The 11,017-nt window shown below is 40.1% G+C and overlaps 1 protein-coding gene across 1 annotated transcript in view; it reads left to right on the top strand.

Moving 5' to 3' along the window:
• The first annotated feature begins 181 nt into the window (after positions 1 to 181).
• SUSD5 (sushi domain containing 5) overlaps positions 182 to 11,017 on the top strand; it is a 41,560-nt gene continuing 30,724 nt past the window's right edge. Inside the window, exons 1-2 of the mRNA XM_014941529.1 lie at positions 182 to 359; positions 8,751 to 8,928. Of these exons, the coding sequence (XP_014797015.1) occupies positions 266 to 359; positions 8,751 to 8,928 (272 nt within the window). The 5' untranslated portion in view covers positions 182 to 265. The remainder of the gene's footprint in view (positions 360 to 8,750; positions 8,929 to 11,017) is intronic.

The raw sequence follows: 11,017 nt of genomic DNA, 5'->3' as shown, positions 1-11,017 counted from the left end.
ACACCCCCCCCCCCCCCAACCTTCCCCTCCCCTTCACACCAGCCAAGCCAAGGATTCCTCTCTCCCTCCCTCTTTCTTTTTCCACCCCTCCCGCCCTTCAGTGCAAACCCAAGACGCAGGATCCTGCCGAGGGAAAGTGCTCCTTGAAATCATCACTGCAGACCCCGCTGCGAAAGTGCAGAGGAGGAGGAGGAGGAGGAGGAGGAGGGAGAGAAAAAGCCTCGGCAGCCAACCTCCTGCGGCTGAGGGCTTTGCAAGCAGGGCAATGGCTTCAGGCTCTCAGAGATTCTCTCTCACCTTTCTCCAGGGCGTGGGATCTGTCTTCTTCATCCTTCAGATCATCTCTGTTCAGGCTGATGGTGAGTCCCCCATTCAGTTTGGGCTGGGTTGCTATGGCTGGAATGAGAGCTGTATGTTGAAATGTGTTATGGCAAAAAAAAAAAAAAAAAAATCCTTTTTTTTTTTTTAATAAGAAACTTAAATACACGCCCCAGTTTGGATTAGGAAACGTCTGATTCAGAGGTTTTTGAGACTCTACAAATATCCTGGGGTTAAGCAGAGAAAGGAAATAAGATCCCAGAAGGCTAAGATTATTTTATTACAACAAAATGACAGAATAGTGAACTTTTCCAGAGGAAATAAGAATAATAAAAAAAAAAAAGCCAGAACACGAATAAGAAGACTCGGCTATATTTTAGGAGGGCTCTCCTTATAATTTAAAGTATCTTTTCTCCAAAGAACTTCACCATCTGCCCATTTCAGATGCCCCCCCAATGTCAGTATGTTGGGGCAGGTACTCGAGGAAGGGAAGACAAGAAGTCCAAAGCTTTTACAACCTTTTCTGTTTGGTACCACACACGCTGAAGATGATGACTGCTCACCTTTCTGCACGTGAGTTTCATCAACACTTCACTGCTGAAGGATGTGATCGGGACATGAATTTGGCTGAAGCAACCGGTTACTCTGAAATGGGACTTTTTACTTGCTGATGAGTGTCCTGAATAGCTGCATCCTTTGAAAGTTTCCAGTAGCCTATTGCCCTTTTAATGACTAAGCCTGCACTAATGATGACAAACCTGCCTTAGCAAAAACATGATTTATTTTTGAAACAACTGTGTCTTTTCCTGGGAGAGCAATGCTGAATGGCCACATTTTTTCACTTTCACAGCTGCAATAGATTTATGCCTGATCTAAGGATTATTTTTTTTTCCGTACACTAATCATTTACCCTCGATGTTTGCTGCATTATTCCAGAGAACAAATCTTAAACATTATAAGGCTATAAAAACCTCTTCTTTTTGTTCTCAGAGTATTTTTCCTTTTTAACCTAACTTTATTTCAGCTGATGACAAAGTATGGCGAAAGAAAGGGAGAAAATTAATCTTGCCTGTATGTTTCTACCACTTTGTGTACAATACCATTTATGCAACAGAACCCTGTCTTGTAAATTTGAAGAAAATTACTTTTAATTAAGAATAAGGGAAAAGTAATGTGTCAGGCAACTGCACTGTGTTGTGGTAGGTAAAACTGATTCTGAGTTTTGGAAATACTCCCCTAGCAAAACGCTTCTGAAATGAGGGGGAAAAAGGGCATACCCATGAAAGAGGGTTCTCCACAGAATTTAAGAAAAGGGGACAGGCAGGAATAATTAATTTCCTTTGCTTCATCTAAAGAATTTACTTGTCTTTTCAGGATCACCTCCCAATTTGTATTATTTCAATGGAATTAATGGAATCTTCTTGGTTCCTAAACAGACATCCTCTAAAAGAGAAAGGGAAAAAATGTTGGAGATCATTTCAAGGCAGAGTTTGTGACAGATTCTAATTGTCATTCAACAGCTTGTGAAATGTACTTCACACATGGTAAAGCAATTAGAAGAATTAAAGAGAGAGTATCTGAACCACATTACAGTTGTAGAGCACTTTAATACTGCAGTTTCCATTTTTATTTAACTTCTAAGTATCCTTGTGAAAAATGTGCAAGTCCCCTATTAACATGCTCTTCAGTGTGTTCTCCTAATATTAAGGTAAACAACTTTGACACTGTCCTGTAAACCATCTGGCTTATTATACATTATACATACAGAAGAAAACACTTTATGCGAACTTTAAAATTTACCACTACGTGTACGCTTACGCATTTAAGAAGACCTGAGAGTGTGGAACAAGATTAATACTTTCTTTTATAGCAGATTCTGGCCTGATCCAGACAGGAAGCCTCCTCCTCATTTGTGTAAGTTGTAGGTGAAAATACAATTGTGCAACTCTCTAATACACGCAAATGTCACTCTAAGCGCCAAAGGACCGTTCTGGGTGACACGTGTGTATTTCTTATTTTTAACTAAAACTAACTGACTCTTTTGCAAACTGCTGAAGGGATTTGGAATTCACCTTGTAAAAACCCTGGGAAATTCAAACTGGCCCCCGTTACAGGCAAACCTCCGAAACTGGTTACAATAGATTTCCCTAAGGAAGACTTTCACTTTATTATCTCGCACACAAATAATGACAGAGAGCAGGCAATAAAACTGGAGGCCATCGAGTTCTGGTGAAGGTGTAAAGCCTCGAAGCTTAATTGATCTCTTTTGACTAGTATTTGCCCCAGCACGTATTGCTGTAGTGCAGCGAGACTCCAGAAAGACCAAGGTAAATGCTGAAATAAAAGATAGCTTTGTTTCACTTTGCAGGTTTTTTGTACGATTGAAATGTGCTTCCTCATAGCTGTTGAGGTTGTGGTCAGAGGGACAGGAGGTTCCTCCAGGGCTTAGTCCTGCTCTGACTTACCATGACGTGCCACTGCTCTTAATGCAGTTACTGGAGAATAATACAGGTATCACGACGGGTCTCAAACACAGGCTTTGGGGAATTTCTTTGTGTTTGTGCTGCGGTAGGAGAACAAGGATGCGGCTTCATGCGCTCTGCACAGGAGTCACCTCTGACTTTTTTTTTTGACCCCCTCTTCTGTCTTTTCACGGCATCTAAAATATCCGTGCCTGTGAACCGTCATTTTCTGCAGAGAACTTGCTCTGAAGCAGAGTGTGTCAGCAGAGAATGATGGCAATTAATCTACCTTACTACGACACTCCTGAGCGGGAAAAAAGCGCTAATTGCACAACTTGTTGCAGAGTGAAGTTGGTCTCTTGACTTAATTACATGGGAGACCTATTGGTCAAGCCGGTCGCTTGGTAGTGACCATCCATAGTGACTGTGGAGGTGACAAATGGAAGGATCTTGAATCCAGAAAGCCAGGCACGGCTAGAGCTTTGTTTCACTTTGCAGGTTTTTTGTACGATTGAAATGTGCTTCCTCATAGCTGTTGAGGTTGTGGTCAGAGGGACAGGAGGTTCCTCCAGGGCTTAGTCCTGCTCTGACTTACCATGACGTGCCACTGCTCTTAATGCAGTTACTGGAGAATAATACAGGTATCACGACGGGTCTCAAACACAGGCTTTGGGGAATTTCTTTGTGTTTGTGCTGCGGTAGGAGAACAAGGATGCGGCTTCATGCGCTCTGCACAGGAGTCACCTCTGACTTTTTTTTTTGACCCCCTCTTCTGTCTTTTCACGGCATCTAAAATATCCGTGCCTGTGAACCGTCATTTTCTGCAGAGAACTTGCTCTGAAGCAGAGTGTGTCAGCAGAGAATGATGGCAATTAATCTACCTTACTACGACACTCCTGAGCGGGAAAAAAGCGCTAATTGCACAACTTGTTGCAGAGTGAAGTTGGTCTCTTGACTTAATTACATGGGAGACCTATTGGTCAAGCCGGTCGCTTGGTAGTGACCATCCGTAGTGACTGTGGAGGTCACAAATGGAAGGATCCTGAATCCAGAAAGCCAGGCACAGCTAAGTGAGGATCTGAGTTGCACGCTTCTGGTCTAGAACCAGATATGTCTGATGTCAAAGGCAGGAGTAGAAACTACTATACTCTATCCTTTGGCTTGCTTTGCACTCTTTTTGTAAGGAAAAGGACAAAAGGATGCTTTTTCGCTTCTGCTCTCTCTCTGGACACTTGCATTTGAATAGCAGGTGTCTAAGCGTTTCAGGCTCCCGCTTGTAAAACAGCACATATGCTTATTGCAGAAATAAATGCATAAACAATTCCAACTACTTGATGCCAAAGCCTGTAGTAAAATTAAAATTTAGGCTTATACTGAATTTAGCTGAGGAGGAACTCAAAGGTGACCTCCTAATTTTGCTATTTTTCTGATGATGTAATATTTTAAGCAATTTGAACGAAATAAAACATCATTCACTTTAGCTTCTCACAGAAATAAACTCTACATTCATGAACACTAAGCAGAACTGGTAATTACTCAAATTTCTGTCTGTAATTGTACAGTTTTACTAAATCCTCCACCCTTACTATTACAATCATAGCCATTGTTACACACAGCCATAGGAATGGAAATGAAATTGCTCTTGAAGTACAGAAGTGACCTTCCCTTCCCCCACTCTCTTTTACCTCAATTTGAAGTTTTTAACATTTAAGTAAAAATAAATCAGACCACAAATTTGCACATCTTTCACCACTTTTATGTTGTTGAAACAGATTAGGTTTTATCCTTTGAACTAGTAGGTATCATTCATGAGATCAGTACACTGGGCATGCCTTTTAAAGTGCTTTCAGTTTATATCATTTGTGAGAGACATTTTTATTTCAAAGTTTATTTGGCCATGCAGTTTAATGTTTCTTCTTCAAGCGTGATGCAAATCCTGCTGAAGATGTGGAGAACTGTGCACTCATTTCAACGGGCTCTGAACCATGCCTGTATGCCTCAGAACGTCGTGTTGTATCTATTACTGCATTAAACTAAATTAGCCAAACTCTGTCTTCTTGGTAACCAAGAAAATTCTGCTAATTGCACTGAGATTCCTAGAAGTAGGAAGAAACAGGTTTTCAACTGGTTTTATTTTTGAAGAGTCCCTTTTTTTGTGCTTCTATATATCTGATTGTGGACAGCTTTTCAGTTTTGAAAGCATAATAAGGTCCAGTTGTTAGAAGCTGAGTTTAGCAAAATTTGAAACTGGAAATAAGGTGGAGTGAGAGTAATGAACCATTGGAACAGTTTACTATAAAGTGTGCTGTAAATTCTCCATTACTTGGCGTCATTGAATCATGACTGGATGCCTTTTGAAAAGACATGCTCTAGTTCAACCATGAATTTTTGGACTCGATGGTGGAATTACTGGGGGAAATCTGCAGTCTAGTTTTGCAGGAATTAAACAAGATGATAAAAATGATTCCTAGAAGCCTCAAGATCTATGCTTCTATGAGTGTGTTTTCTATCAGACTAAATTGGGGAACTATTAAGTGAAAACTATAATAAACTATTGCTTGCTGACAATGTTTTAGTGCCAAACAATAACAAAAATTACTATTTTATCAGTATATCAACATATAACCAACGTTCTGTAATAATAGTGATCAAATGATGGTAGAACCTACTGCTATAATATAGGCTAGTTATTAAAGACTCTCTTTGGTTTCAAGTGCAAATTTTTCTTTAGAGGTGTGAGTCCAGCTGTTAATTAACAGTAGGAAGAATTATGTCTTATCACTTACGTCTTACCAATGATATTAAAGCTTTTTTACTGGTTTCAAAGGAGAACCTGAAGAAACTTACTGTGACAAAGACATTTTCATTATGAGCCCAATAAATTCAAGATGTGCAGTATACCTCCTGACAAAGGCTACTTTCCATGTATTTCCAGATATATCTTGAAAGTGCAGGGACTGTCTCAGTTTGAAAAGGCTTCAGAAAAGTATGTAGGGTTTTGGGAACAAATATCCACACCATCTCTCTCATCATTGTATTATGGGAAGCAAATGTTACGGGGCAGAAATGAAGGGAGAGGGTTGAGAAGAGCTCAAACATGGTGGCTGTGCGAAGGTACCTCACCCAAAGGCATACTGTGTTCTTCACACAAATGAACACAAAGACATATGCCTTATGGAAATAGAGCACCATAAGGTGCAGAGTTCAATTTTGGTGTTGTAGTCTTATTTATTTAAGGGGATTTCCTGGTTTGATGTGCTTTTATATTTTTTCTATTATCATGCAAGCATGTCTCCTATATTTTTTTCCTGTAAATGCCCCTCAGTAATGTGACACAGCTCAGGATACTCGGGGTCCACCTGTTCCATTGGTCAAGTGTCAACTAGGTGAACCTTACTTGCTATTATATTTCCTAAGTAAGAAATCAGGCAAAACAGAGGGCACATCTTAAAAACTGGGCAGATAGCCACAGAGCTTCTAAAGCTTTGGAGAAGATTCCCAGGTTGGTCTGGTAAGCGGCTCAGGCTTTATCCACTTCTGGCTAACCAGAATTTCCTAGAAAGCTGTTCACTGTAATTTTCTCAACCAGTATGTCCTTTCTAGTTTACCCTAAAACCTTCACAATTTGGACATCCCAGACACCTTTTTGAAGGACAAGACTCTGTTTTCAACCAGCATCTTCTTAGTTTCTAGTATAGAGTTAATTTATATTAAGTACTAGCGAACACACAACAGTAGTTAAGGAAAGTTGTCTCAGCCTCAGTCTTGGCTAGCTAAACTCCTCTAAAAATGTAATTGTCAATTACTGGTAAGAAGTCTAAATGATGAACTTAATTTCTTCTAATTATATGTGGCTGGAACTTAATCCTTAATGGTTTTCCTTTCTTTAAGTCTTCTAACTAAAATACAAATGACTGGAAAATAGGGCTTACTGCCATGTCAAACTAACATTTATGGTTTAAGTCAGATACTACACAAACTTGCCCTATATGTCTTTGATGATGTATCTCAATCCTGACAGCCAAATTGTGACATGTAGAACGTGGACGAGTTTTAAGCTGGGACAAAGCCTCAGTAAAGCATTACTTTTAATTCCTGCTCATCTTTACTAGTGAAAGTTGCTCTGCAATTTAGGAATCGTTGTTTAAAACCATCATCCTTCTGTTTTTATTTTCTTTCTCCCTACCCCACGCAAACTTTTCTATGTCTATTCATGGCATTAGAAACAACAGCCTATGTTAGAATCATGTGCATTATTTGGGACATTTTGTAAAGAATCCTGAGGTTTTGGTACCCAGGATGTAGAGGCTTGCTTTTTTCATTGCTTTTTGTAAACTGCCCTGTTCTAATTACAATTTATGGTACTGATTACAGTTGAGAAGCAAAAGACAATGTAGTCTAGCAGTTAGGACACTGATCTGTGCTTCTGGGTTGCAGTCCTTGATCAACTACTGTTAACTGAGTGAGAAAATCAGTCTGGATACACTGAATTCTTGTTCTTGCTCGTTACTGCTTGTCCTCCTTATTTCCTTTGCTATCTGCCACGGGTAGAATTCTCACCAAAGTAGGAATCTTCATCAGGACCCATCTGCATTCATTAGCTAATGTAAACACAAATGGTGATGTATTTACTTGAAAGAAGCTTTGCATTTTTTGCTGTAGGGACTGTGGGTTAAGCTGTGGACAGGTGAGAACAGAGAGCTGTGAGGGATAGACTTACCATATTCATATTCCCCGTATTCAGGATTAGATTCAGATTTATCCATTTGTTGAAATACTATGTGGTAGGGCTGTTTCTTGGTACAGAATCAGTCTGAATCAGCCTGAAGGAGTCCTGATGTTGGCCAATATATCCTGTGAGTGTGAAGTTAGCTACATAGGGAACACTCGGTCTGTGCTGGAAGCTCTGTGCTTATATAAGCACTGCCCCTGATCTATTTTTGAAATAACACATAATAAGTGTTTCCAGGCATTTACTGAATTGACAATGCTTAGAAATCGTCTTCCTGCACCTGCAAGCAACCTAAATCTGTACCTTTGAAACTTAGAAGATATTCTGAAGGATGTTATCTTCAGAAATAAGATACTTATGGCAATTTACATGTCAGCACTGTAAACTGTCTCATCGTTTATTTCTCTTTCTGGAGGCATCCAGCTAATGTGTTTATTCCAGAACCCAAGAACTTCTCAAGCTTTATTGCCAAAACCCCAACTGCCCTGTTCCCAGTTGCCAAAACCTCTAACTTCTACCCTTACAGCTTTCTCAGTGTTAGATAAATTAAAGTAAAATAAACTGAACTGAAAATAAAAATTACACAAGAAATTCTTATGCTAAATATGTTCTCATGCTCATTCAAAAAAGTCTTCCATTAAGAAAAAAAATTTGTCTTTCCAGATAGATATGAAAACAAAGTGGCTTTGCAGCAGCATTTAGCACAAGTTGTCATCGAATTGCATTATTTTTCTTTTAGAGAATAAATATGAATCTATTTCTGATGTGGAAGAGTGCCTTGTGATGCTGGCTTTTAGATTTGTGCTTACTTTATAGATGAAGTTCTTATAAATGTAATTGTAATATGCTTTGGTAACGAATTCCAGCGCTGTAGCCTACAGGAGATGTTCTGACTGACTCTATATGTACATGTGAGGGAGTGTCATGCTTTCTCTCTCCAGATCTTAAGCACAGACCTAGAGAGGCAAGATGAGCTTCTGGAATGAGCCCCTATTCTGGGAATGAATAGGGGCTTAGCCATAATTGCTTTTCTGTTGATGAACAAAATGAGAAGAAAAGCTAAGACAAAGATATTTACAGCGTTGATGAAATTTCTCATTCCAAGAAGTAGGTTGCTCATTAAAATGAACTTAGTAAAAGCAAGAAGCATTTATTTGGTGATAATTTGCAATCTTTTTGTTGAATACGTATCGAGTACAATACCATGACGAGTGACATGTCCTTTCTTGGTGCTGCAGGGAAAGTGTTTGCACTTGAGTCCAAGAACAACTCTCAGGGTCTGGATTTAGCTGAAGCTGAGAAAGCTTGTGTTGACCTGAGTGCTCGCTTAGCAACTGCTGAAGAACTGAAAAGGGCTGTTCTGGACTGTTCTTTCGCTGGCTGCACCATGGGATGGCTCGCTGGTGGCTCCACCGGGTAAGGACAACAGCATAATCCCTCCTGAGAAGTATGAATGACAGTTGTCACACGAGTTTTCTTCTTTGACTAAGAATATTACTGGAAAAAAATGGCCGCATAAAGCTAGATATACCACTCCCTCCACACAGAGCATTTTCTACAGTGAATATTGCAGGGACACAAATATTTATCTGTCTCAGATCACATATTTCATGGATCTGAAGTAGTTATCCTCTTCTTCTTTCCTTGTGAGTTAAGTTGTTGTGATTCCTTTCCACCTGGCCTATAGCAGGGTGCTGAGACTTAAAGGAGCTTGCAGGCTGAGGACACAGGGCTGGAGTATCAGTGCTCCTGCTGGCTCTGTTAGAACCTCAGCAAACTGAGCTTCTCATGGAAACCATAAGTCTGTCTCAGGTATTATTTACATGTGTCTAAATTGACGATAGGCATGTTCAAATAGGTATGACTTCAGATGTACTGAGCTATGGTGATGCAAAAGTGGTAGAGAGCTTGCTGAGAAAGTTCAGCAGGGAGCTGATACTGTCACTCCATGTGCTGAATTGTGTTATTTGAGGTAGCTCAAGTGACTCCACATGGCACTAGGCTGAGCTTGGCCTCGCATTACAGATAGTGTTGCAAGATGTAGTGGCCTGTCACAGCCTCTCCAGGAGGCATCATTGCCTCCATAGAGGCCAGTTCAAAGCAGGAAGTGCCCTGTGGTGAAAACTACTTCCCTCTGTTGATCGTAGTTTCAGGAAGCTAAGTCAGCCTTCATAAATACTCCAGAAGCCCCGATGTCTTTCAGTGAAATTTCATATTTTGAGGACATGTGTCCACAGAGGTCTAGCTGTGTGCCAGAAGCAGCAGAGCCCTGTCACCATGCCACTCTGCTGTGGCTGATGAAGGGTTCCCAAGCTCCAGCTAACTCAGGCTCAATCCAGTCTTGCACAGGTCTAGCTATAGGGCACTGCACTGGGCCAAACACCTACATCCCAACTTCCCAGTCTTGTCCAATATGAAAGTCTTCACAGCATGCCTCGGGTACAGGTAGAGAGGCTTCCTATTTGACAAAGAGACTACATAAAAGAAAATTCAATTTAGGAAAAACAAGATGGAGGAGCTGAGGGTTGACATAAAAGTCTCATGTCACTGAAGCTGAGACCATACGGGAATTGCCTAGAAGGAGCATGAGTAGACCTGAAGTTCTTTCTCTCTTCAATCTTTCCTATATCAGGCTTACCAGCTGCAGCCTTAGACTAATATGTATTTTCATTCTCTTGAGGTGCTTTACAAAGTTCTCATGAATTAGAGGGTAATATCTAATTTATTGTCAATGCTCAATGGTGATAAAGTTTGGTTTGATCAAGATACTGTTTCTATTTCCCAAACTTTAGTATATTATTGTTTTGTGTGACAGTTATCAGGTATTTAAGCAAGCATTGGTTTGGGTTTTTTTTTTGTATTTTTAATGTTTAAATACAAATTCCAAAGGACAGAAAATTGCTACTGCTAATGAAAGGTAATATTTAAACAAATTCAAGCAAAAGCATCTAGTTCCACTGTTTTGTTTTTTTTTTTCCAGGTGAAAAAAGTGTTTGAAAGTTTATTTGTATGTACTTTTGGTCCTTAAAAAAAATAATCCAGAAATCTCTCAGGATGTAAGACAGTGATCTAAACTCTAAATACTTTTTTCCTAAGCCAGTTGCTGAGATGTCCTGCAGGCCAGAGAGTCAGGAAAACTGCATCTATCTCTAAGCAGTGCATGGCAAAGTTGTTGTATGGGTTCTTCTGTACAGCCTCGATATTATCAAAGTAAGGAGTGCTGCTGAGGGGTAGGAGGATTAACAGTCCTTTTTAAAACGTAAGCAAGACCACCAGTTAGTCCTGAGAGATCCCCAGTTAGCTACTGCAGGCGCTGGACCTACAGGTGTTAATAGAGTGGTTGTGGATCTATCCCTGAGTATCTTCAATATCAAAATTGGATGCGGTGATAGTATTGTACACATCACACCACGATGATGTGAGAATGTATGCATCATCTACCGATGGGAAGGAAAGGAAGATTTTTCATCCCTCCCAACTTTCCATACTCCATTCCTCCAGTAAA

Source organism: Calidris pugnax, unplaced genomic scaffold (assembly GCF_001431845.1).
Source record: "Calidris pugnax isolate Ruff unplaced genomic scaffold, ASM143184v1 scaffold23, whole genome shotgun sequence".
Classification (NCBI taxonomy): domain Eukaryota; kingdom Metazoa; phylum Chordata; class Aves; order Charadriiformes; family Scolopacidae; genus Calidris; species Calidris pugnax.
This window is presented reverse-complemented; position numbering and strand designations above follow the sequence as displayed.